The sequence below is a fragment of the Fistularia commersonii genome, chromosome 10 (genome assembly GCF_037954325.1).
Source record: "Fistularia commersonii isolate RoL2024-O1a breed Wild chromosome 10, RoL_Fcom_v1.0, whole genome shotgun sequence".
Taxonomy (NCBI): Eukaryota; Metazoa; Chordata; class Actinopteri; order Syngnathiformes; family Fistulariidae; genus Fistularia; species Fistularia commersonii.
Genome location: NC_141293.1, coordinates 17,450,441 through 17,472,153, shown reverse-complemented (window position 1 = coordinate 17,472,153; position 21,713 = coordinate 17,450,441). Strand labels below are relative to the sequence as shown.

Sequence of the window (21,713 nt, the reverse complement as noted above, 5' to 3'; positions counted from 1 at the left end):
TTTTTAAGATTTCAGAGTAGCTTTGGTAGATTATCTGGTCATATCTTGCAAATTTAGTCTCTAAAACAATTGGAATTTAGAATTTGCAAAAACTTTGTTGATAATTTGACATTTAAGTATTTGCTTGTAAATATATGTAATTTATCAGTGATATAATGTCATAATTTGGTAAATTTCTTGAGATCACTCCATTTTAAGGACCTTAGCAAAATGCAGGAAAGGAGAGGAATGAAAGTTAGTTGCTGCAAGACAGAGTAGATGTGTGTGAATAAGAGGAATCTGGGTGGAATGGTGAGGCTACAGGGAGTGGAGATCAAGAAGTTGGAGGATTTCAGGTACTTGGAGTCAACAGTCTACAGCTGGTGAGACCATCGATGCTGTATGGACTAGAAACTGTTACGATGACGAAAAGACAGGAGGCAGAGCTGGAGGTTGCAGAGATGAAAATGCTAAGGTTCCCTTTGGGAGTGAACAGGATGGATGGGATCAGGAATGAGTATCAGAGGAGCAGCACATGTTAGATGTTTTGGAGAGAAAGTCAGAGAAGCCAGACTGAGATGGTTGGCTCATGCACAGAGGAGGGATAGAGAATATATTGGTAGATGGATGCTGGAATTGGAGCTGCCAGGAAGGAGGTCTCGAGGAAGACCAAAGAGAAGATTTATGGATGTGGTGAGAGGATGATAGAGAATTGTGTTAGATGGAGGAGGTTGATTCGCTGTGGCGATCCCTGAAGGGAAAAGCCGAAAGGAGAAGAAGAAGATCATTATTTAATGTATTTATATTGAAATTATTTTAACTATTAAAACTAACTTGCACATTACCAAGACCAAAATGAACATCAAAATATCATATTTTCAAAAGTTCTAATGTTATATTGTTCCCAAGGGATGACTTGTAAAGCCCAGTTTAGTAAATCGGCGACTTTTTTTTAATTCGTTTGTCATTAACCAGACTTATAGGTCAACCAAAGAACAAGACGAAAATTGTTGAAGGGTTTCGCAGCGCAAACCATGACACAGTCAGTAGTGTCGCAAAGTCACTGTCGGCGTCAACAACAGTTGGGGGCGGAGTCTCTGGTTGTGACGGCGGATATGACGTTACTTCTGACGTCACATCTACGCCATCTTGGCCGTTTGTTGTTGTCGGACCAGCCCATCGCCACTACAGGCGCGGCGTCGTTGAAGCTTGTTGTATTTTCCAACGCAGGAGGGATTATGACTGGCGGGACCGACTTCCACAAACGTTACAATAACAGTAAAGACTCCGAGTCAGGAATGGACGTGGATATGGATTCTAGTCACCTGGACAGCGAACGGGGAGACCTGGATACGAGTATCCAGGCAGCGTGTTCTTCCAACGGTAGTGGCGGGGAGGAAGACGAGGCGGAGGCCGTTGGCCGAGTCAGAGAAGCCGGGGGTTCGAGTAGTCAGCACACCCCGGAACGCGGAGGGGGCATCGGCAGGGAGCAAGAAGTGTCCGTCGAAATTGGAGAAACGTATCTATGTCAGCGAGCCGATAAGACATGGCGTGAGTGAAGCTTTTTTTATTGTTGGTTTTGGATAAGCATCGGTTAAAACCGGCAAGTTACCGTTACTTTGTGGTGCATTGGTTTTATTACTCTTGGCTTTAACTACAGTAGCATAATACTGCGCATTGTCGCTCATGGGAAATATTTACTAAGGCACCGCTGGGACTCTTTTTGGAAATTCTCCATAAAGCTAATATGAGGTGATGTTTACGCAGCACTGCAATCTTGTGGCAGTAAATAAAAACTAACCCTAAAGTTTCCTTCAGTAGAAGGAATCGACAGCTCAAATATATTTGATCAGTTTTTGATTAAACGAATGATGCATGTTTTTGTGCTGTTAAAGGTTATTTTTCCTTTCTCCTGTTGCCAAAACATTTCAAAGAGGGGAAATAGACCTAATTTATATGCAAAGGGTTTTGAGACAGCTCTGATGTGAATTGGTGCTGTTTGAGATTTGACTTATCTTGATAAGACACATACAATGCAGCCACTAAAACCTTGAAATATCAGTTAAAATAAAAATAAAAAACCTTTTGGACATTTGGTTAAAAAGCTGTTAAAAGACTATATCATTGATAGTTTATACCTGGTCAAGTGGATTGTTTCAACTGGTAAAGAACAACAACTGCTCATCAAAAAAACTGATATGTAGATGAGATGAGATGAGAACAACTTTATTTATCCTGAAGGAAATTGTTGTGCCAGAGTTTCAAGTAAAAACATAACAGTAATAGATAATAGTAGGAAGGAGGAAGAATAAGAAATACAATGAAATATAAATTGTCTTAACTGTTAACTGTAAATGCAGCTGTGTGGAGTTAAGATTTCACCAAACTGCAGTTAAGAATAAGAACAACTTTATTTATCCCGATGGAAATTATTGATACATTAATTAGTTGATACATTACATTAGTTCATACATTAATCAAAATATCTGGATCGGTGTATCTGTGTAAGGGCCAAGGATGAAAAGCAACATTGAGTGTCTTTACCCATGAACCCTCAAGTGTGCCACATTAAGAGCGACAATAAAGAATATCACCGCAGCTTGGAAAACCTGCTGTCAGTAAACATAGTTATACCAGGGGAAGGCAACCGTCGACCCTTCAAGAGCCATTTGGACCAATTATCCCACAATTATCCCACAGAAAACACCAGGAACTAAGCAATACTGCTTTAACATCTTAAATGAAGAAAGCACTGAACTTTTTTCTCCCTTCATGCTATGTATAAAAAAAGTAGTGGGTTGCAGTTATGAAATCGATGAACTGCTGCAGAGAAAATGAAATTCTATTTTTGCACCCAGTATAAACCTTTTGAACTCCAAAAAGACAGGGTTGGATGTGAGTTCAAATAAAGTCTTGGTTGTATTATGAAATAAAAGGCTAAACTTAAATTATCCCCTGATAACTAAACAAAAATACGGTCTGTGTGCTATAATTGTTTTATCTCGTGTATTGGCACATGCAGTAAGCTGTCATCGCAAATACAAAAAAGACTATTTCACTGATCGCTGCTAAAAATACATATTTGCAAATTAAATAGGCAATTAAAATATTCATTCAACCTGGTTAATGTGACTATTTTGCTCCTGAACCTCTGCGCACAGCGTCTGCACCTCGTACCCCGCGACTCGATGCGATGCATGTATCGGTTCCAGCCTCCCCTGTGACCCTGACTAGGATGGTAGCACGGGATAATGGATGAATGGATAAAATAAAATTCAAATTAAATACTCATTAATTTTCCAAAACCACAGGGAGCTACAGCAGAGGGAAATTTTTGCAGTAATCTTTATTGTTGTTACATTGTATTGATATTATTGCTGGGATGGGTGCACGCCGGGGCGGTGTGGTTCAGTGGGTTAGAGCGACCGTCCTTGGAACCAAATATTTCTGATTCAATTCTCGCGCCCCTGTTGAAGTGTTGTTGAACAAGACACCGAACTCCCAACTGCACCCCTGGCGCCGCTCATTAACTGCCTTCTGTGCATGATTCATCCATGATGGGTTAAATGCAGTGGACCAATTTAATTGGTTATGCTGTTTGTATAACTGAATGGGACAGTAAAGGGAAACAGACCTGATCTGACCTCAGTTGAAGTCAATCAGACATATTTGAAATTTTGAGCTCACTCTGGAGTGTGCCGATTACCTACTCAGTTTCAGAAGGTGAGGATGAGAGGAGTAAGTGGAAATATCAACACAATAATGGTGAATTGCAAAGAAGGGAGGGGGCAGTGATGTGCAACTGGACTACATTAAGAAGAAACTGCAGACAGCTGTGAAAACAACAGCAACAGGGAGCTTCCTGCTCTCCGTGTCTGTTTACCCTATAATCTCGCTTTTGGAGTCACGGTTGCTCTCAGGAGTTCATTGCATTCATTTGACTTGAGCTGGTTTGACAAATCATATAGTCTGACCCCTCATCGGTGATGATGCAGCTGAAATGTGCGATCCCCAGTCTTTCCTTTGTCATAAGAAAATCTGCTGAAACCAATCACTTAAGCTTGGGACACGTCACACCACTCTCACAGTTGTTACCAGTTTTAAAAAGACTTGGAGTATACACTAACTCCTTGTTTCCCAACCTTTTTGGAGCCACGGCACATATTTTACATTAGAAAAATCACACGGCCCACCACCAAATAAATATGTCAAAAACATTTTTGAAAGAATTAGAATGAAACCGTAGTCTCAATTTACTTAGTGTGAAATCTAATATATCTAATACCTGTAGATTCGTCATGTTGCAATGCAAATATCCCACTGATGTGCAGCTTTTCCAGAACACTTTTTTCAATGTCTGGAGAAATGTCATCAATATGTCTGAAAGTGGTATTATTTGAGAGAACTCTGGCTATTTCTTTACAACGCCAGAGCCGAGCATTTCTTCTACAATGATTTTGCCGGCAGGTAGTATTAATGTTTTGCTACGGTGTGTGGCTGTTTGGATTTAGAGATGAGCTCAGCAACTTTATAACAGCTTTCGCTGCTTTCTCACTCGTCTTGGTAGTTTTCAACAATGCTGCCTGTTTGTTTACGCAGATACAAGTACTTTTTATTTTAAAAATGTATCACGCAAAGCATCACTAATCACTCTGACACACAGATGCACAGGTTAATTCACTACCCGTTGCCATCGAATGGGCACGCTGCCCACATAGATATAGGAAGACACATTATTTGCGTTGAATTAAATTATTTTCGGACCAATTAGGTGAAAGTGGGCATTTTTCCACGGCACACCCGATGATCTCTCACGGCACACTAATGTGCCGCGGCACAGTGGTTGGGAAACACTGCACTAACCGACTGGTTTCAGCAGATTGTTTTTCAGACGTGATCTGCAATTATTCCCAACATGAATAAATGATTTTGTCGGGCGTATCTTTCATATGTTCATTGTTTCTCTTTTCAGACGCAGCAGAGGTTATTCAGTCTCGACTGAATGAGCAGGAGGGCAGAGAGGAATTTTACGTTCATTATGTAGGATGTAAGTACATTACTCCTATTTTGAATGTACTAAGTCCATCATCAGTTTTGTTGTGTGTATACACCTGTCATCATAGCTCCACCATTGTTGAGCTCCTTCTATCCTGTCCTTGTACTCTCTCTTCTTCCCTTACCTGCTCTCCTACAATTATCTTCAGTCAACAGGCGCCTAGATGAGTGGGTGGGTAAGGCCCGCCTAGCGCTCACCAAGACTGTGAAGGATGCCGTGAGAAAGAGCACAGAGATCGGGGGAGTCGGTGACCTGGGCGAACAGCCCGAGAGGAAGATCACCCGCAACCAAAAGCGGAAACACGACGAGATCAACCATGTGCAGAAGGTATCACACAGCTATTTTGTTCGACCTTTGGTGTGTTTCTTTATTACTATTGTTCTTTGACTTGTTGTCATTTTTTTTTTTTTTTTTTTTTTGCAGACATACGCAGAGATGGATCCAACCACCGCAGCCCTGGAAAAAGAGCATGAGGCGGTGAGTGTTTAAAGATGGCACAAAGGAAAGATTGCCAATGACAAAAAAAAGACATTAAAATACACCGACTTGAAAAATAAGCTTGTTAAATCTGCACGCGTTTCCAGTTTATCCTCAGTCAACTGTTTGTGATCAGTCGATTTTCCGCCCCATCTGTCACAGATCACCAAAGTTAAATACGTGGACAAGATCCAGATTGGAAACTTTGAGATCGACGCTTGGTACTTTTCCCCATTTCCTGAGGACTATGGCAAACAGCCCAAGTTGTGGATCTGCGAGTACTGCCTCAAATACATGAAGTATGAAAAGACCTTCAGACATCACCTGGTTAGTCCAACCGTATATTAGTTTGTTTCTTCTGGACATTGTCGCCGTTTCACCCTTTTTTTCCCCATCGAGCTTTTGCACTCGGCATGTGACGATAAATATAAAAGCAAATTTCCAGACAATTTGTCAACATCAGCGCAAAGAAACCAGTGCTTTTGCTAAGTTTTACATTCCTTATTTAGCTTGTAATCAGAATTTTGACACCGTGACTACTCACAGGAAAGTAAAAGAATATGAAAAAGAAGTTTATGTGCATGGATAAATACTTTACCTTCAATACACAGTCATGCAACAATGTAAATCACATTTTTACCTCAGAAAAAGTGATAAAACAGAATACCAGCCATAATTGTCTTAAAAGTCACATACACACCTTTTGAATACCGCCTTGTTCAGAATGTCTGACAGATTTGAGATTGATCGGTAAGTTGTGGGTGTTGTCCTGTCCAGAGGTTCAAGCAGAGGGTGTTTACTGCCAATTTTGTGTCGAGTCTCCCATTTACCGAGCATTTCCTCTTTCCTTTTAAAGCTCAGGCATGGATGGGGCGCTCCTACATGATCGTGTTCCAAATCTATCCCGTTTTCGTTCAGTCATCGGCATGTCTTTTTCAACCGTTTTTTTAATTTTTTATTAGAAGCTCCTTGAAAGACCCGCCATGAAACGTTTGACTCCATGTGTTAGGAGTCATTGACCTCTTGACCTTTGTCTCCCTAGTCACACTGTCAGTGGAAGCAGCCTCCGGGCAAAGAAATCTACCGAAGGAGTAACATCTCAGTGTATGAAGTGGATGGGCGAGACCACAAGGTAAGACGATCCTGAGGCCGTGAACTGTCTGACCCCCGATCGAGTGGAGCGATTTGAACATCTGACGGTTCTCTCGACAACAGATCTACTGTCAAAATCTCTGTTTGCTCGCCAAACTTTTCCTCGACCACAAGACTCTGTACTTTGACGTGGAGCCATTTATCTTCTACATCCTGACCGAAGTCAACAAGCAGGGGGCACACATCGTTGGCTACTTCTCCAAAGTGAGTCTGCTATCCAGGAGAGTCGCATTGTTTTTTTTTTTTTTTTTTTTTGGCTAACGTGTTATTTCCTGTCTCACAAAGCTAATCTGTGTTGAATATTTCAAAGTTGCGATATTTAATGGATCATATTTTCCTCAACTGTTGCTTTGTTTGCAGGAGAAAGAGTCTCCAGATGGGAACAATGTGGCTTGTATTCTCACGCTTCCGCCGTACCAGCGGAGAGGATACGGAAAGTTCCTCATCGCGTTCAGTATGTGACAGAGATCATGAAGTGGATCAGTTTATCAAACTCTGGCAGTTAAGGAGCGCGTGTGTCTCCGTGTGTGTTCTTGCAGGTTACGAACTGTCAAAGCTAGAGAGTGCAGTTGGCTCTCCAGAGAAGCCTCTGTCTGATTTGGGGAAGCTTAGCTACAGAAGCTACTGGTCCTGGGTTCTTCTAGAGATACTGAGGGACTTCAGAGGGACGCTGTCCATTAAAGATCTAAGGTACCCACCCATGCAAATACACACACACACACACACAGATTGTTTTTGATTTTTTTTGTGTGTTTTTTTTTTTTTTTGCAATGTTTTTTTGCACTCTAATCGGAGGGTTGGCGGTTCGATAGCTGGTTTTTCTATGTGCACGCTAAAGCCTGTTTGCTGCCGTTGTGAATGAAATCCAATTTAACGCGCTTTGAAATGACAAGTGCCGTATGTGAAAGAATTATATGTGTGGAGAATGGTTGCCATTTAGAATAATAGATGGTGCCATAACCAAGCTCTGCACATGTCACAACTGCATGTCATTTTGAAGGTACAGGATAACCATCACGGTTAATAAATTATACCGGTGAATTTGCCACCATAAGAATGCAATTGAAAAATCACAATGTTATTCTTGAAGGATCATTTGTCTGTGTATTATTTTCCTTGAGACCACTGTAGGTTTTTCCAAAGCAAAGAAAAAACTTAATTTACTCAATTCTAGCAGAAGTGGCAGCTTCAGTTCTGAATCATATATTATTTTTTTTGCTAATATCCTCATATAAATACAACATTGGATGATAACATATCAAGTATGTATTTACTGAACTTAAATATTGTATTTTAATCTGAAGTTTGCATAGTTTTCTGCTATGCATTTGTTTAAAATGAATTTAAAAGACAGGATAAATTACTCTGGCTTGCTTAAAATTAATTAAAAGTATTTTTTCATTTAACATCTTAAAAAATAAAGCATTCCTGGTTTTTTTTTTTGTTGTTTTTTTTTTTTTTTCTCATGTCAACATTCATAAACTTGTGTTTCAAAAAAAAAATCTCCAGTCAGATGACCAGCATCACGCAGAGTGACATCATCAGCACGCTACAGTCGCTCAACATGGTGAAGTACTGGAAGGGGCAGCACGTGATCTGCGTGACGCCCAAACTGGTGGAGGAACATCTGAAGAGCGCCCAGTACAAGAAACCCCCCATCACCGGTGAGTCTCACACACACACATACTGTCAATTACATCAGTTCCCGCCAACACTCAGCACAGGTGTGACGTCCAGGAGGATTTCTGTCCACCAAACAAATAAGATTGCAGTCGGAGAACCGCCTCACTCATTGATTTGTCATTAATGTTACAGGTGAATTGGAGAAAGAGCATGAACTGAATTTTGTCCAATTATCAGGTTATATTTACATATCAGCCTTTACTGAGACTCTTCGTTTAGCTATTCTATTCTATTTCACAAAAAAAAATTCTCTTGATCTCATATAGTCCAGTTATATTTTCAAAGGACCTCTATTATACTTAAATTTGGTCTTTATTTATTCATGAATTCATTATCTTTCACACGTATCCTGCAGCCAGGATCCCCAAAAAATCAGCTGTAATTTTGTGTTTATTAGATCTTACAGTTACTCATAGGGTCTAGTCAACCCACAACTTTGAGAGGATTCCTATGATGATTTTGGATTTGTTTTTGTGGGAGAAAAATGGCAATTATACTGACTAGTGCCAAAAAAAAAACATATAAAAAACTGAATGGCAGTGTCATTGAAAATTACTCCGTGATAATTATGAGTATCCAGGTTAACACTGTCTGAATTTTTTTTTTTTGACTTGTCCTTTCAACTGTTCGACCCTTTCCAGTTTCTGTGTCTGTCAGTGTTCAGCATGGATTTATAGTCCGTATTTCGTGAAGGAGTATTTGTTTGACTATTTAGTGTCTCAACTGGCCTCTTCATATTCATGACAGTCATGAGGCCTGACTGCTCCATATTTACCTTATAAATGCTACTTGTCTAATAAGAGGATCTCATCACTTGGTGATACACGGCCAAGCACTTTTTTTCTTCAGGTTTTAGGCAGCATAGAAATGTTAAAGTAAAGTCTTTCCTTTCTGGTCTTTCAGTGGACACAATGTGTTTGAAGTGGGCGCCACCCAAAAACAAACAAGTCAAGTTGTCCAAGAAATAAAGGGGAATCTGAAGATACCCTACCATGCACATCACTGTTCTCCTGCTGTTATATTACTGTATATAGATATCTGTAGCATCCGTTGGTATTTTCTTAAAATGTATATTAAAAAACAAAAGATTTATCTCCCGAGTGCTTTTTTTTCCCCTCAAGGAAAACGTTTCCTTTTTTTTGTCGGCTCCTGATTTTAAACACGAGATTCCAATATGTTTATGATTTTAATGTTTTGTGGTTGTCATTTATCCAAACAGTTAATCATTATAGTACAAATATAAACAACAACACAACCTGTCAACCTGGAGTTTTGTGGGATGGAGGAAGAGGCACTTGCAGTTGATTGCAGCTGTACTGCTTACCATGTTATTGATTTTTAAATTATTTTTACATGCTTGTACATGTCAATTTTTTTTTTTTATTATATTTTTCTCAGTTTTGATGGTCGCCATTAAATACAGTATACCTAATTAAAACAAAACATACACGACCATTGTAGATTAGGCCAGCTGACAAAAAACAGCGACTGAAATAAAAATGTAATTTGAAATAAACTTGCATATTAAAGTATTTAGAATGAAAATAGACAAGCACAAGAGGAAAGATTTATCTTGAATGACAAGCTCTAGGTCACCAAACAATAAATTCAAAAGGAAGGTAATATTTTATTTCCATTTTTGAATGTAATGTTTGGTCAGTTAAACCTAAATTGAATTTTATAGATCAAGGAAACAGTCATGGGAAGCAGTTTCATCCCTGAACATCCCTAAAATACTCAAGAAAAGGATATAATTATTTAGTTAATTTTATGTGAATTCATAATTTCCATTGCACTAATGAGTAGGTAGCTAGATATACAAAATGCAGCCACATCATGTTGTAAGTATAAAGGTGGCCGCATGGGGGCAGTGGTGTATCGACGCTCAAAGCTATCGAAAAATTTCCTTTTTTTTGTTGAAAGTTAGATGATTTAATGTTTCTGAAAGGATTTCTAAAGCTGTCAACTGAGTAGTTACACATTGCAGGTGCAGAAATAAAAAAAAATAGTCCAGTCGATAAAAAAATACATAGTAAATAATACGGGGAATAAAGGGACAGTAAACATGCAATAAAATTTTGTTTTATTTCAAAAATGTACTTCAAAACCAGTAAGGTCATTTACATTTCTTTCTCGTTATTCTTTTTGGACATTTGAGAGTTCTTATTATTTTATCTTATTTTTATTATTTTTTTATTTTTATTTTATTTTTTTATAGTTTTTGGGGTACAACTAAGGCACAGCAAATAACCCAAGACAGAAGACAATAAAATGGTTGGGCATCCAAACAAAGACATGGCCAAAAAAAACAAACAAACAAACAAAAATGACCAAACAAAAACAGAGAAAAATAAGCAGGTAAAGGGCAGAAAAAAAAACAAAATTTACAATTATTGTCCAGACATTTCATCACTATTTTAAACCTGTAAAATCTTTTCAGATATTATCTTCAAATTTTGATTTCTTGGCACCAATGCAGCAGAGACAAGGTCTACCAGCAATTAGCAATACATAAATCATAAAATACTGATGGTTGGCCAACGAATGCACATCTTATATATAATAGCTCGGACTTTCATACTTATAACAATGTACCGGAATATTCAGCAGAACAATAAATTGAAATTGTTTTTTTTGAACAATGTTTTGCACAGTGATGTGTTATTGTTTTACGTTCATAAGAAAATTATCTACATTTCAGAATTCACTCAGCCAAGTTGTGTGCAGTTTGCAACTGCAAAATTTAAAAGTTATTTGGGGGGGGGGGATTTTAGAATGAAGGTTACATTACAAAAGTGCTAACTTTCTGTACAGCAATACACCATAATCATCAACTTCAGTTTGTCTCCCCAGCAAGGATTTATAGCCATGAAATGAAACTGTACTTAGTCTTTTAAATCTTCAAATTTTTTGACAATGTAAAACAATTCAACTCAACTTCTTTTTTTAACGTTGATTTTAAGTACAAATGTACATTGCTGTAGTTGTTACAACATTGACAACAAAGAGTTCTGAAGCAGCCGACTCAAACATCTATGTGTTCCTGCATCCATCAAATAATAAATACGCATTCAAAAATGACAAATACTGATGTTATCCCATCTAGTGTTGACTAAACTTCCAGTTTTGGTGCCACTGATATTGTTAGTAATGTCATCAAGATAATAACGCAAATTTCACTGCAAGACAATAAACCCTTTTCTTCCAATTAATACAGAATTGGAATTCTAATTTTTTTTATTTAAAATGCAATTAATGAGTCAATGTACAGATATGACTTGACAACATGATCCTGTTTATTTACACCACAAAATAAATATATGAACCTATTAAATAAGGATAATATTACATGTATTCACAAGCTTAGATAGCTATCACTAATTAAATTTGTCAAATAATTAATATATTAACCTATTTAGTTGGCCTTCTAATCGTAATACTTATCAGTTTGGATAATTACTGTTATACTAGGGGGTTAAATAACATTTTTACTCAAAATTCACAACCAAATCTATTCCAAGTGACATGGCTCAGCATAAATCAGAACAGCAGTCTAAATGTGATGCGACCCACATCAATGAAACCGTCATATTGGCTGAGTTTAATCGAAAAATCGTGACTTAAAACATGTATTTTGTAGATGTGCAATTTTTGCAAATATGCATCACATCATAGGGATGTTGCAGATGTCGTCGTGACTTAGTTGGTGTTGTTGAGCTTCATAAAGATCTGAGGGGCATCTTATCGTCATGGCGACCATCTCCCCTTCTGTCTGGTTACCGAATCCAAGAAGATACAAAATGAAAGATCTGATCCAGATCACTCCAGATCACTTTGTTAATTAAAATTTTCAATATTAGATCTCTGTTATCTAAATATATCTTTTCTTTGTCCAAAAATGCAGGCTGAAACTTTTGTCAACCATACTTCATTCTTGCTTCATCGGTTCATGCTTTAAGTACCATTTCAACATTTGTCCCTTTCCTATAAAAAACAAAAAGAATAGTAATATTCACAGTAATATTTTCTTTTTTATTAGCACATTTCCAAGATCGGCGGCGATAATCAGCAAGCTGATTCCCCTGCTGAACCGAGACAGTGATTTTATAAATAAATATTAAGTAATAATTTGCAATTTGTGATCAGACATGATTTTGTATATTTTTATATTGTCACAACTATTTTACACTTATCTTGTTTTCAGTTATTTGACTTCATGTAAATCTTGTAACAGGTGGGGAAAGTTTGATAAAGCATTTTAATTTTACCATTAATTTACCAAATAGTAGTCCAATAATTTCCCTATACCATCCATGATTCTGTGTTATAAATTCATTTTCCTCTGTCTTGAATATTGTGAAATCTGAAATTTTTAAGCGGGGAAAGAATATCTTTAGAAGTAATAATTACATGGCAAAGAAACCATTTCAACTTTAAAGTTAGGTTAATTTAAAAAGGGATCTAGGTTTAAAATTCAAATTTTGTTGTATCAACTTTAACAGCGTTGTCATTTTTTAACTTTGTCTTCCATCTCAAAAAAAAAGATAATTTAGGTTTTAAAACACCACCTTAAAAACATGATAATGATAAAAAAAATAAAATAAACAAAAAGAACATAATGTTGCACATATATCAGTGGGCGGCTGACACAAAATGACACGGCAGCGAGAATGAGGAGGCCGTTTAACTTTAATCCGACACTGGAACGCTTAAAGGCCTTTTAGGTTTGAAGATGAAAATTCTTTTGTTCCCAAAAATAAATCTCACTAATGGCAGCAAATATCGTCAAGTAGTAGACGCAGACCAAAACAACTGCATCGTCTTTTCTATAAACCTCTAAATAAATAAGTGGCAGCAGCTGTTTGCTTTACAACAAAAAAATAAAAAAGTCACATCATTTCATAGAGACAAGATGTGAGCAGCTTAATCAGATTCACAATATTCACATATTTTATGCAAATTTTGCAACCAATAAGATCAAATGTCCTGTAAGGCAGAGATGATTTGGTGGCCCGTGATATCAGGCACTGTGAAAAAAAATTATTTCATATAACCATTTATTTTATTTGAGTGACGCCAAAGGATCACCTCTTTCCAAGGTTCAGAAATACAATTTTTTTTTTTAAATTTTTTTTTTTAAAACTGTATTCAACATTCTGTTTCTTTAAGTTTATTTTCCCCTAAAAATGCAATCATTTTTACAATATTTGTGCTTTGGCATAACATTTTAACAGTTCCTACATGGCAGCAGATGGACACTTTTACTGAAAGAAATAGACTCCAACGTGATAGAAAATAATTTACATCATCCAGCTAGGCTTTGATTATAAACAATTTGAAGAAGCATAAAAAAGGGGTGTGTTACTTTTAGCATCCACATACTGAGACACATCCAGCTCATACAAAGCAAGGGTCAGAGTTCCCTTGCAAACACACACACACACACACACACACACACGATTAGCCAACTTAACGAAGCAGGATCTTGTAGTTGTTGGCTCCAGAGTCCCTCTTGCCTCATCATCATTCATAAAGATTAAATAAATAAATTATAATCAGGACCTCCCTTCACGCCTTCCTCCATCCGTCCTTCTGCTACCTAATGCGTCCGTCCTGCTTTGCCGGAGTCAGCGCAGACTTCGGGTCCGGGCTTACTGAGCTCCAAGCCGTGAGGCGGCAGCTCTGCATAACGGGGCAGGTGCTCGGCCCCGCCGCGCAAACGTCGGCGGCGGACCAGCGGCCTTCCAGGAGTCGGTCCAGCCAGCGGCGCAGGGGAGACCCCGTCAGTCCGGCGTTGGACTCGGCCTCCTCCACAGCACCCAGGCTGACCGGGAGCCGGAGCACCGGGTTGAGACCGTGGAAGCTCTGTTCCATGTAGGAGTTCCGTGCCGGGCCGGCGTGAAGCCGCAGAGCCTCTTCTGGACCCGTGACGAGGAGGAGAACAGAGTTATTTTACAGCGCGACTTAGACACATGAAAAAACCACAATCGCTATCACTGAAGCCACGATAAAACTTCATGCCGGTGAGGTTGATGGTTTTGTTCCACTTCAAGAAGTCATTAGGTTTAACACCAAACTGTCATGACCTTCAGGACGTTCAGCGTTCCCATGAGACCGAAGGCTAACACACTCCTAAACACCTGTGAGTCATGAAAAGTCACATAAAGACAGAAACGGCTGTTGGATCTCTATTGGATTAGACAAACAAAAGTTTCAAGAGTAGTAGTCCCCAAACTACGGCCCGGGGGCCGGATACGGCCCGCCTCCACATTTTGCCCGGTCCCTGAACAATACCAGAGAAGCATTACGATTTTTTTTTCTTTCATTCTGGCCACGTCATCGTGACTTGTACAGTCATAGAACGTAACATCCTATTCCACTCTTCTGCAGCCTGTGCCTTATCTGAAACCCCTCCCTCAAAAAAAAAAAAAAAAAAAAATCCTGGACACACCCCTGTCAAATAACACGGAATAACGGCGAAAAGATAAGTTAGAGAAAAATAAATTCAGAATGCAGGGTACTTAACCAGCAGTGGACGAAAGATATTTTTTTTTGTTCAATTCAAAGAAAAGGCTGTTTGTCTCATCTGTCAGGAGACGGTTTCTGTATTCAAAGAATACAATCTGCGCCGACGCTATGAATATGATAGCTTGCGAGGCCAAATGCGATTAGACAAACTCTCAAAGCTAAAAAGGGGACCGTCAGCTCAGCAGCGTACATTTGTACGCCGAGCTCAGCTGAACGAGCGAGCTTTCGGGTTGCTCAACTGATAGCGAGCAGCGGTAAATCTTTCACTGATGGAGAATTTGTCAAGAAAGATGTCTCTTAAATGTGAGTCTGTCGGCGACTATAATCACAAGACGCATTGACGAAATCGGGGGTAATGTACCTGTACATGCCCACCTGCAGCAGAAGACGAAAGAATATTGACTTTTTTACATGAGAGCATGGCTGTGCAGGACGTAGCGCAGCAGCTAATTTTTATCGGTGGAGTTAGCGCAAACTTTGAAATGTGCGAGGAGCCGACGGGGGAGAATATTTTTGGCGCCGTTAAATAGTGTTATTTATTTCATTAATAATGTTATTATTTATTTTCTGTTTTTTTTTTTCCTGTCAAGATCTCAGAAAGGGTTCATTTTTGGTTAACAAATTTATTTTGGTAATTTTTTGATAATTTTTACGTATGTTTACGTTTAGACACCTCTGCGATCGTCGCACTATTTGTCCCTCGCGGGAAAAAGTTTGGGGATAATCGAAGCATTATTGAATGCGAATCTCGTTCATAAATGAGAAAGGCTGCAGTTTAACACATGAGCAGGCTCATTACAAACTTAAAAGCTGGTGGATCAAAACTGGTTGAACCATTTTTGTTTTGAATTATGCACAGGGAACTTCATGAAGTCATTTTTGTCTCCCGGCTAGACGACTGGTCCTCGTAGAAATATCTAATCAGCTGATCATGTGACAGAAACTCAGATCCTTTAGGCCTGCAGTCGATGTAAACATAAACTACTGAAGGTCGAACCAAGCAGTGGAATTACGGAAAAAGTCTTCGAATGAGTTTGTTCTGTCGCTGACGGACCGGGAAGAAAAAGCATCCAGCGAGCAGCATTTGGGAACGGGGAAAATGTCTTGCTGGACGACCGAACTCGAGATGATGGAAAGACTCCTCAAAGTATCTCAAAGAATGAAGACTCAAATCGAGCCCGGTTGTAACGAGAAGAAGGATTTGACAAGGACTGTATCTCAAAATGAAAACTCACTACTACCAAGGTGTGCAGAAAGGAATCTCCAAACACGTGATCGACCAACCATGAAGCAGATGGTCTGCAGCAGCAGGAGACCACCCAGAGCAACGCCGCTGCCAGCGGAGAAAAAGGAAACCCAGGCTACGGCTCCAACGGAACCGAAAGATCGGAGAAGAGGAAACCCCGTCTGGTCCGATGACTCTTCCGTCGAGTCACAATCTGGCATCAAGAGTTCTGGTAGTGAAATGATGTATGTGATATTTTCTTGTCTGGCTACAAAGAGGTCACCAAATCTCAGAATGTTGTGGACGGGAAGAGTAAAAATCAAAAATATGGACGTTCCTGCATGTGAGTCAGGAAAATGCAGGAAGAGAACCTAAAAACCTTGACCAACTTTGGCTGCACGCTCAATCTCTGAGGTCTATCGAGGTTGAACTATTTAAACAAATACATCGAGACGAAGCGAAGCCTGCGAGCGACCGGACGCTAACGGTCCAAATAGCTGTTTCTATTGGACAGCCGGGACTCATTTGGCGTCCATGTAACCAGAGGATCAGATCTGTTTATGACACAAACTGTCGTCACTGTCGTTCTAACGGGTGTTAACATCTAAGGCTAAGAAATGAACAGCATCTATTTTAATATCTACTCTTGTATCCATACCTTCTCATAAAGCCTTGCAAGAAAGATGCAAAGTGTCCTCTCATCACTATGAACACCTTAACATTAACTTGTCCCCTAAAAATTTTCGTTTCATTTCGGTCAACTGTTATGTTGAATATTCTTATATTTAATTCCCACTTTTGCCCAAATAGTTATAATTTCATTTAACAAATAAAAAGACATGATGACTTTCTGCTTCAAGAAGTGGAATGACATTGATTTAAGTGTGAGAGGGTTTTAGAGAAAGTGATAATAATAATCGTAATAATCATAGTAATAATCATAATCAATAACCACAATAATCATAATAATCACAATCATAATCATAATAATCATATTCATAATCGCAATCATAACAATCACAAAAATCATTAAAAATTGTCAAAAAAATTCTTAATGGATATTTTTTTCTTTACATTATTTTTCATACATTTCTTCCAAATATACCCACTCCGGTATATTAACTTATTTCTTAAACCTTGTGAAAAACTTGCAAGAAATCTGACGCAATGCTACTTATCTGAACTTAACATCTATATTATTTTAATTCTAACACTTCAAGTAATTTTTAGTCATCCGGCACTCTTCCGCTGCAATTTTCACAAAAAAATTAAACGCTTTAAAATCGATTTGAAAACAACAAGACCCATGAAGGCAGCACACTTAATTGATTACAAAATATCTGTCAACGCTAACGGCACGGTTGCAAGTGTTTAAATGGCTCACCGTGCTGGATGGGTCGCTGGCGGTGGAACTCCAGCGGCGCCACGATGAAGCGGGTTTGTCCGAGCAGGTTCCAGTGGTGCAACACCCTCAGCGTCCAAACGCCGGGTCGCAGAGGCGGCGTCAGTGGGGGCCGGTAGTGGGTGACCTCGGCGGCGGCGTCGACGAGGATATCGTACGTGGCGGCGATGACGTTGGTCGGGTCAATCCAGACCACGGTGGCGGTCAGGTTGCTCTGGCCTCGGCTCCAGCGCTGCACGGCCACCGGCTCGTCCTCGGGCCCGAGCAGACACCCCCAGTTTCTAAAGAGACGCTCTTTGGGGTCCCAGTCCGTTCCCACCTAAGAACAGAGGACGTTTAACTTTATTTACCACCTTCTAATTCACTTTGCAAGTCAAATAACAAAAGTGCTAAAAAAAAAAAAAAAAAAAAAAAAAGATTATTTCTTTTAATTTTTTACCTCTTCATTTTGTTTTGTAAAAAAAAAAAAAAAATATGAAGCAACAGCTCCTCATTTCGTCATCACAACACAGCACTCACACAATTTTGCCATCAGTAGCATGTAGCAGTAGCAATGGCAGTGATTTTAACAATGTGAAAAATGTTACCAACACTTTCACATTATTCATTTAATTTCTTTTTTGCTTGTCTAATATTCCTCATATTTAAATGTCAACATAAGTTACACTAAGATGTTAGTCCTGTTATTAGCTCTAAATATTAGTTTTCTCATTAGCCCCATTACCATCATTATTAATAATTACCCATTACTGGTAATAAGAACAAGAATAAGAATAAGAACAACTTCATTTATCCCGAAGGAAATTGTTGTGCCAGAATTTCAAGTAAAACATAAATTTGAATTATTCAAAAACTTGAATAAGTAAAACAATAATAAATAATAGTAGGAAGGAGGGAGAATAAGAAATACAAATAAAACTTTAAAGTGTCAAAGTCAAGGCTATAAAGTGTTTTAAGGTCTTAAAAAGTACAAAGATTTGAATAAAAATAGGAATTAAAAAGCCTGATAGCCTCAGGTAGGATTAGGTAACATTATTATCATCACCTTTATTATCATTTTTGTATCTTCACGCAAGACCCGTATAACACTGCTTGCTTGCTTTCTTTCTCGGGTTGTTTCTCTCTCTTTGCCTCTTTTATAAAAATGAATGTCATAAGTGAATGTCATTTATTACATTTTTTTTTCTCATATCAGTTTCAGTCACTTACATTGTTTTCAGTTCAGGTTAGCGCCATTAAAAAAAAAAAAAAAAGGTAAAAATTCCCTATTAGTACGGAAGACCATAGTTGATTGTTAGAAAAAGTGCGTGCATGTGTCTGCGTGACCTGTGCATGCTGCAGCCGGTTCGAGGGCTGCGCGGGGCTGGCCGGGGTGAAGTCGTCCCTGGGAGTCACCCAGGTCTCGAGGGTCTCCTCCTGGCCGGAGGCCTGGTTGATGGCCTTGTGTCGCACCAGGTAGCCCTGAAACTGGTCGGATAGGAAGTAGACGTGCACGGAAATCGGATGCTCCGAGGCCTCGTACCTGGGACGGCACACAAACGCATTGCGTATCGATGAAAGTCACTCTTAAGAGAAAACAACTCAAGTATAATTTTGCCATCAGCAATTAGAACTCAATTTGAGATTAACTGTTGTTCTTCAACTGAGTTCCTTGTGAATTTCTTGTCGCTTTCTTCTGATTTTAAGGTCAATTTATACAGGACTGTCTCAGAAAATTAGAATATTGTGATAAAGTTCTTTATCTTCTATATTGCAATTACAAAAACAAAAATGTCATACATTCTGGATTCATTACAAATCAATTGAAATATTGCAAGCCTTTTTTTATTTCAATATTGCTGATTATAGCTTACATCTTAAGAAAAATCAAAAATCCTGTCTCAAAATATTAGAATATCATGAAAAACTAATTTTTGTTTTTTTAACTGCATTACAGAGGATAATTTTCTAAGACAGTCCTGTATGTAATGGATTTTCTCAGCCTCTGTGTTTAAAAAATTATGATTTTTTTGTTTTTTATACATTGTTGTTTGGCTTATGTTAGCAAATTCCAAATGCTGATGATTTCTAACAAAATGAGTCACTATTTCTATGTATAATTGAAGAAGTCTATCAGTAATTTTTTAATTCAGACTGCTAAACATTATACTTAATGACAGTCAGTCAAATAAAGTGACGACACACATTCCACAGATCTAATGATCTTGTTTTTGAATTGCAGTTTTAAGTCTCTGCCTAGTTTCACTGCAGTCTGAGACCATAGACTGTGCATCTTTCATCTAAAGACTTTGCAAAGATTTTGTAAAGACTTGTGGAAAACGACTACTTTTTTTCCCCCCATCTTGCAATCTTTCCCATCATGCTGGTGCCGTGTTTCCTGATTCCGCTTCTGTTTGGTGATTCAGTCTTTACATTGACTTAACACAAAGACACGCAATGATATCGAACACATTTGATATGATGCAAGCAAAATAGGAAAGTATAAATGATAAAAACATTTGATATTGTCACAAGGCCCAAGACTAGGCAGAGACTGAGCTACGACTGCGCTAAGACTGTAAAACTACCAGCTTACATTTAACGGCCTCCAGTAAGACTCCACTATGACTCTTAAGATTTCCTTCGGACTTCCAGTTCTAAGTCTGGGCTGGAAAATCGTAAGGCGCATTACGATAACTTAATACAATCATTTTTAGCCGCTGTTAAAATGCCTTTAATATACATTTAGTCTTGATATTTCTCACAAAGTTATCTTTGATGATTCTGTGCTGTTAATTCTCTTACAAGCCTTCAATTGCTTTCAATACATATGTGGAAAAACGTTACCATACTGTGATTAAAATTAAAGGAGGAAAACATGTTTTTTTTTTTTTTGAGTCAAGGTTTGAGTGAAATCAACAGGTCGGAGGACACAGACTGCTTCTGTTTTTATAATTTTAACTACACACATTCACACACTTGCACTTATTTCCCCCCAGCCGTCCAGCCAGTTATCCCCACCCCTACTCAAACAAGCACCTCCTTGTACCTACGGAGGGTATCCACCCCTCAAAACACACACACACACACTCACACACACCCAAAAGCTGGAAAAAATCTTGTGGCTACCGAGACTGAAAGCCCGATTGTGTGTCAGTACAAGCCAACGTTATCTTCATATTTAATTTGGTGTGCAAACACACTGCTCAAGTGGAAAGAAGTTCCAGCTGCCAGTCTGTGGACTGAGAGGCTTCTCTCAGCTGAAAGGCCTGTTCTTAACAACCAAATCACTTTGAGAAAATGTCGCAATAAACTCACACAGATGAGGACAAGAAAACCGACATATGGCCGGGTCCAGGAATTTGGACACAAATTTTGTAATTTTGGCTGTGTCAAGTGCCGTATTTTTTTATACTTTCCCCATTCAGAGGATAAATGTATATACATAGATGCTGATTATCAGACTCCTCAGACATTTAATGTACGAGCAGTTTCACAATTTTTATTTCATGTTTTTCCTTGCTGGGTAGGCAGACAGTGGTTATCACGTTCATTCAAATGGTTCAATGTGAAATTGTAACCGTTTAATGATGACCTGTGTGTTCACCTGAAGCAAAACAACATAAAGCTATCAGTGAAATAACGGTTTATCACACATGGCAAAGGAAGTGTGCATGAAAAGTTGGGTACGCTGATGGTTTAGGGGTAAAACTGTTTAAGGGACAGGTGTCAAACTCACGGCCCGCGGGCCAATAGTGGCCCGCCACATCATTTTATATGGCCCGCAAGAATGTCTTAAAGCAGGGGTTCCAGACTCGCGGCCCTCAGGACAATATTTTGTGGCCCCCTGCCTGAAATCAAATCTTTGTGTTTCTTCACACATGCATCTGGGGTTTTTATACAGTGTTTATATTATTTTTTGCTTCAAAATTTGAAAACAAATGTATTTTTTGATGAAAAAACATCTAGTGACATTGTTAAAATGATATTTTCTTTTTTAATTGCTATAAAAACCACAAAACTATAGCAAAAAAAACAACAAAAAAAAAAAAACAGCCTAAATAAAAAAGATTGATTTAATAACCAGAATAGCCACCATTAGCCTTTTAAACATTACACCTCCTCTTATACATGCTAACAATCAATTTTCTAATAAATTCCAGTAGCTAATTTGCCCACGGTGACAAGATTTTCTCTTTTTACTCAACAATATTTTTAGGGTGTAATTTCAT

General features: G+C 38.5%; 2 protein-coding genes across 3 annotated transcripts in view; one reads left to right on the top strand and one right to left on the bottom strand.

The window, feature by feature from the left end:
* The first annotated feature begins 1,076 nt into the window (after positions 1-1,076).
* Positions 1,077-17,049, top strand: kat8 (K(lysine) acetyltransferase 8). Of its 2 annotated transcripts, none has more exons than XM_086154105.1 (11): positions 1,077-1,530; positions 4,952-5,026; positions 5,184-5,362; positions 5,459-5,512; positions 5,675-5,839; positions 6,555-6,644; positions 6,728-6,868; positions 7,025-7,118; positions 7,204-7,354; positions 8,174-8,328; positions 9,251-9,439. In XM_086154105.1, exons 1-11 carry the CDS (start codon positions 1,095-1,097, stop codon positions 9,313-9,315), a joined length of 1,605 nt encoding a protein of 534 aa, XP_086010231.1. In that variant the 5' UTR covers positions 1,077-1,094; the 3' UTR covers positions 9,316-9,439. The 2 variants fall into 2 exon arrangements, with proteins under 2 accessions (XP_086010231.1, XP_086010232.1); XM_086154106.1 differs by lacking the exon at positions 9,251-9,439 and adding an exon at positions 15,735-17,049 and having other exon boundaries at positions 1,083-1,530.
* LOC147230656 (xylosyltransferase 1-like) overlaps positions 13,712-21,713 on the bottom strand; it is a 49,822-nt gene continuing 41,820 nt past the window's right edge. The window contains exons 9-11 of the mRNA XM_086154104.1: positions 18,829-19,024; positions 17,485-17,821; positions 13,712-14,265 (exon numbers count right to left, since the gene is read on the bottom strand). Of these exons, the coding sequence (XP_086010230.1) occupies positions 13,943-14,265; positions 17,485-17,821; positions 18,829-19,024 (856 nt within the window). The 3' untranslated portion in view covers positions 13,712-13,942. The remainder of the gene's footprint in view (positions 14,266-17,484; positions 17,822-18,828; positions 19,025-21,713) is intronic.

Bases quoted from the DNA above. Each gene is read 5' to 3' on its own strand.
- kat8 (XM_086154105.1), top strand. From the start codon at position 1,095: ATGACGTTACTTCTGACGTCACATCTACGCCATCTTGGCCGTTTGTTG. The intron at 7,119-7,203 runs GTATGTGACAGA...GTGTTCTTGCAG, and splicing joins AAAGTTCCTCATCGCGTTCA to GTTACGAACTGTCAAAGCTA. The intron at 8,329-9,250 runs GTGAGTCTCACA...CTGGTCTTTCAG, and splicing joins CAAGAAACCCCCCATCACCG to TGGACACAATGTGTTTGAAG.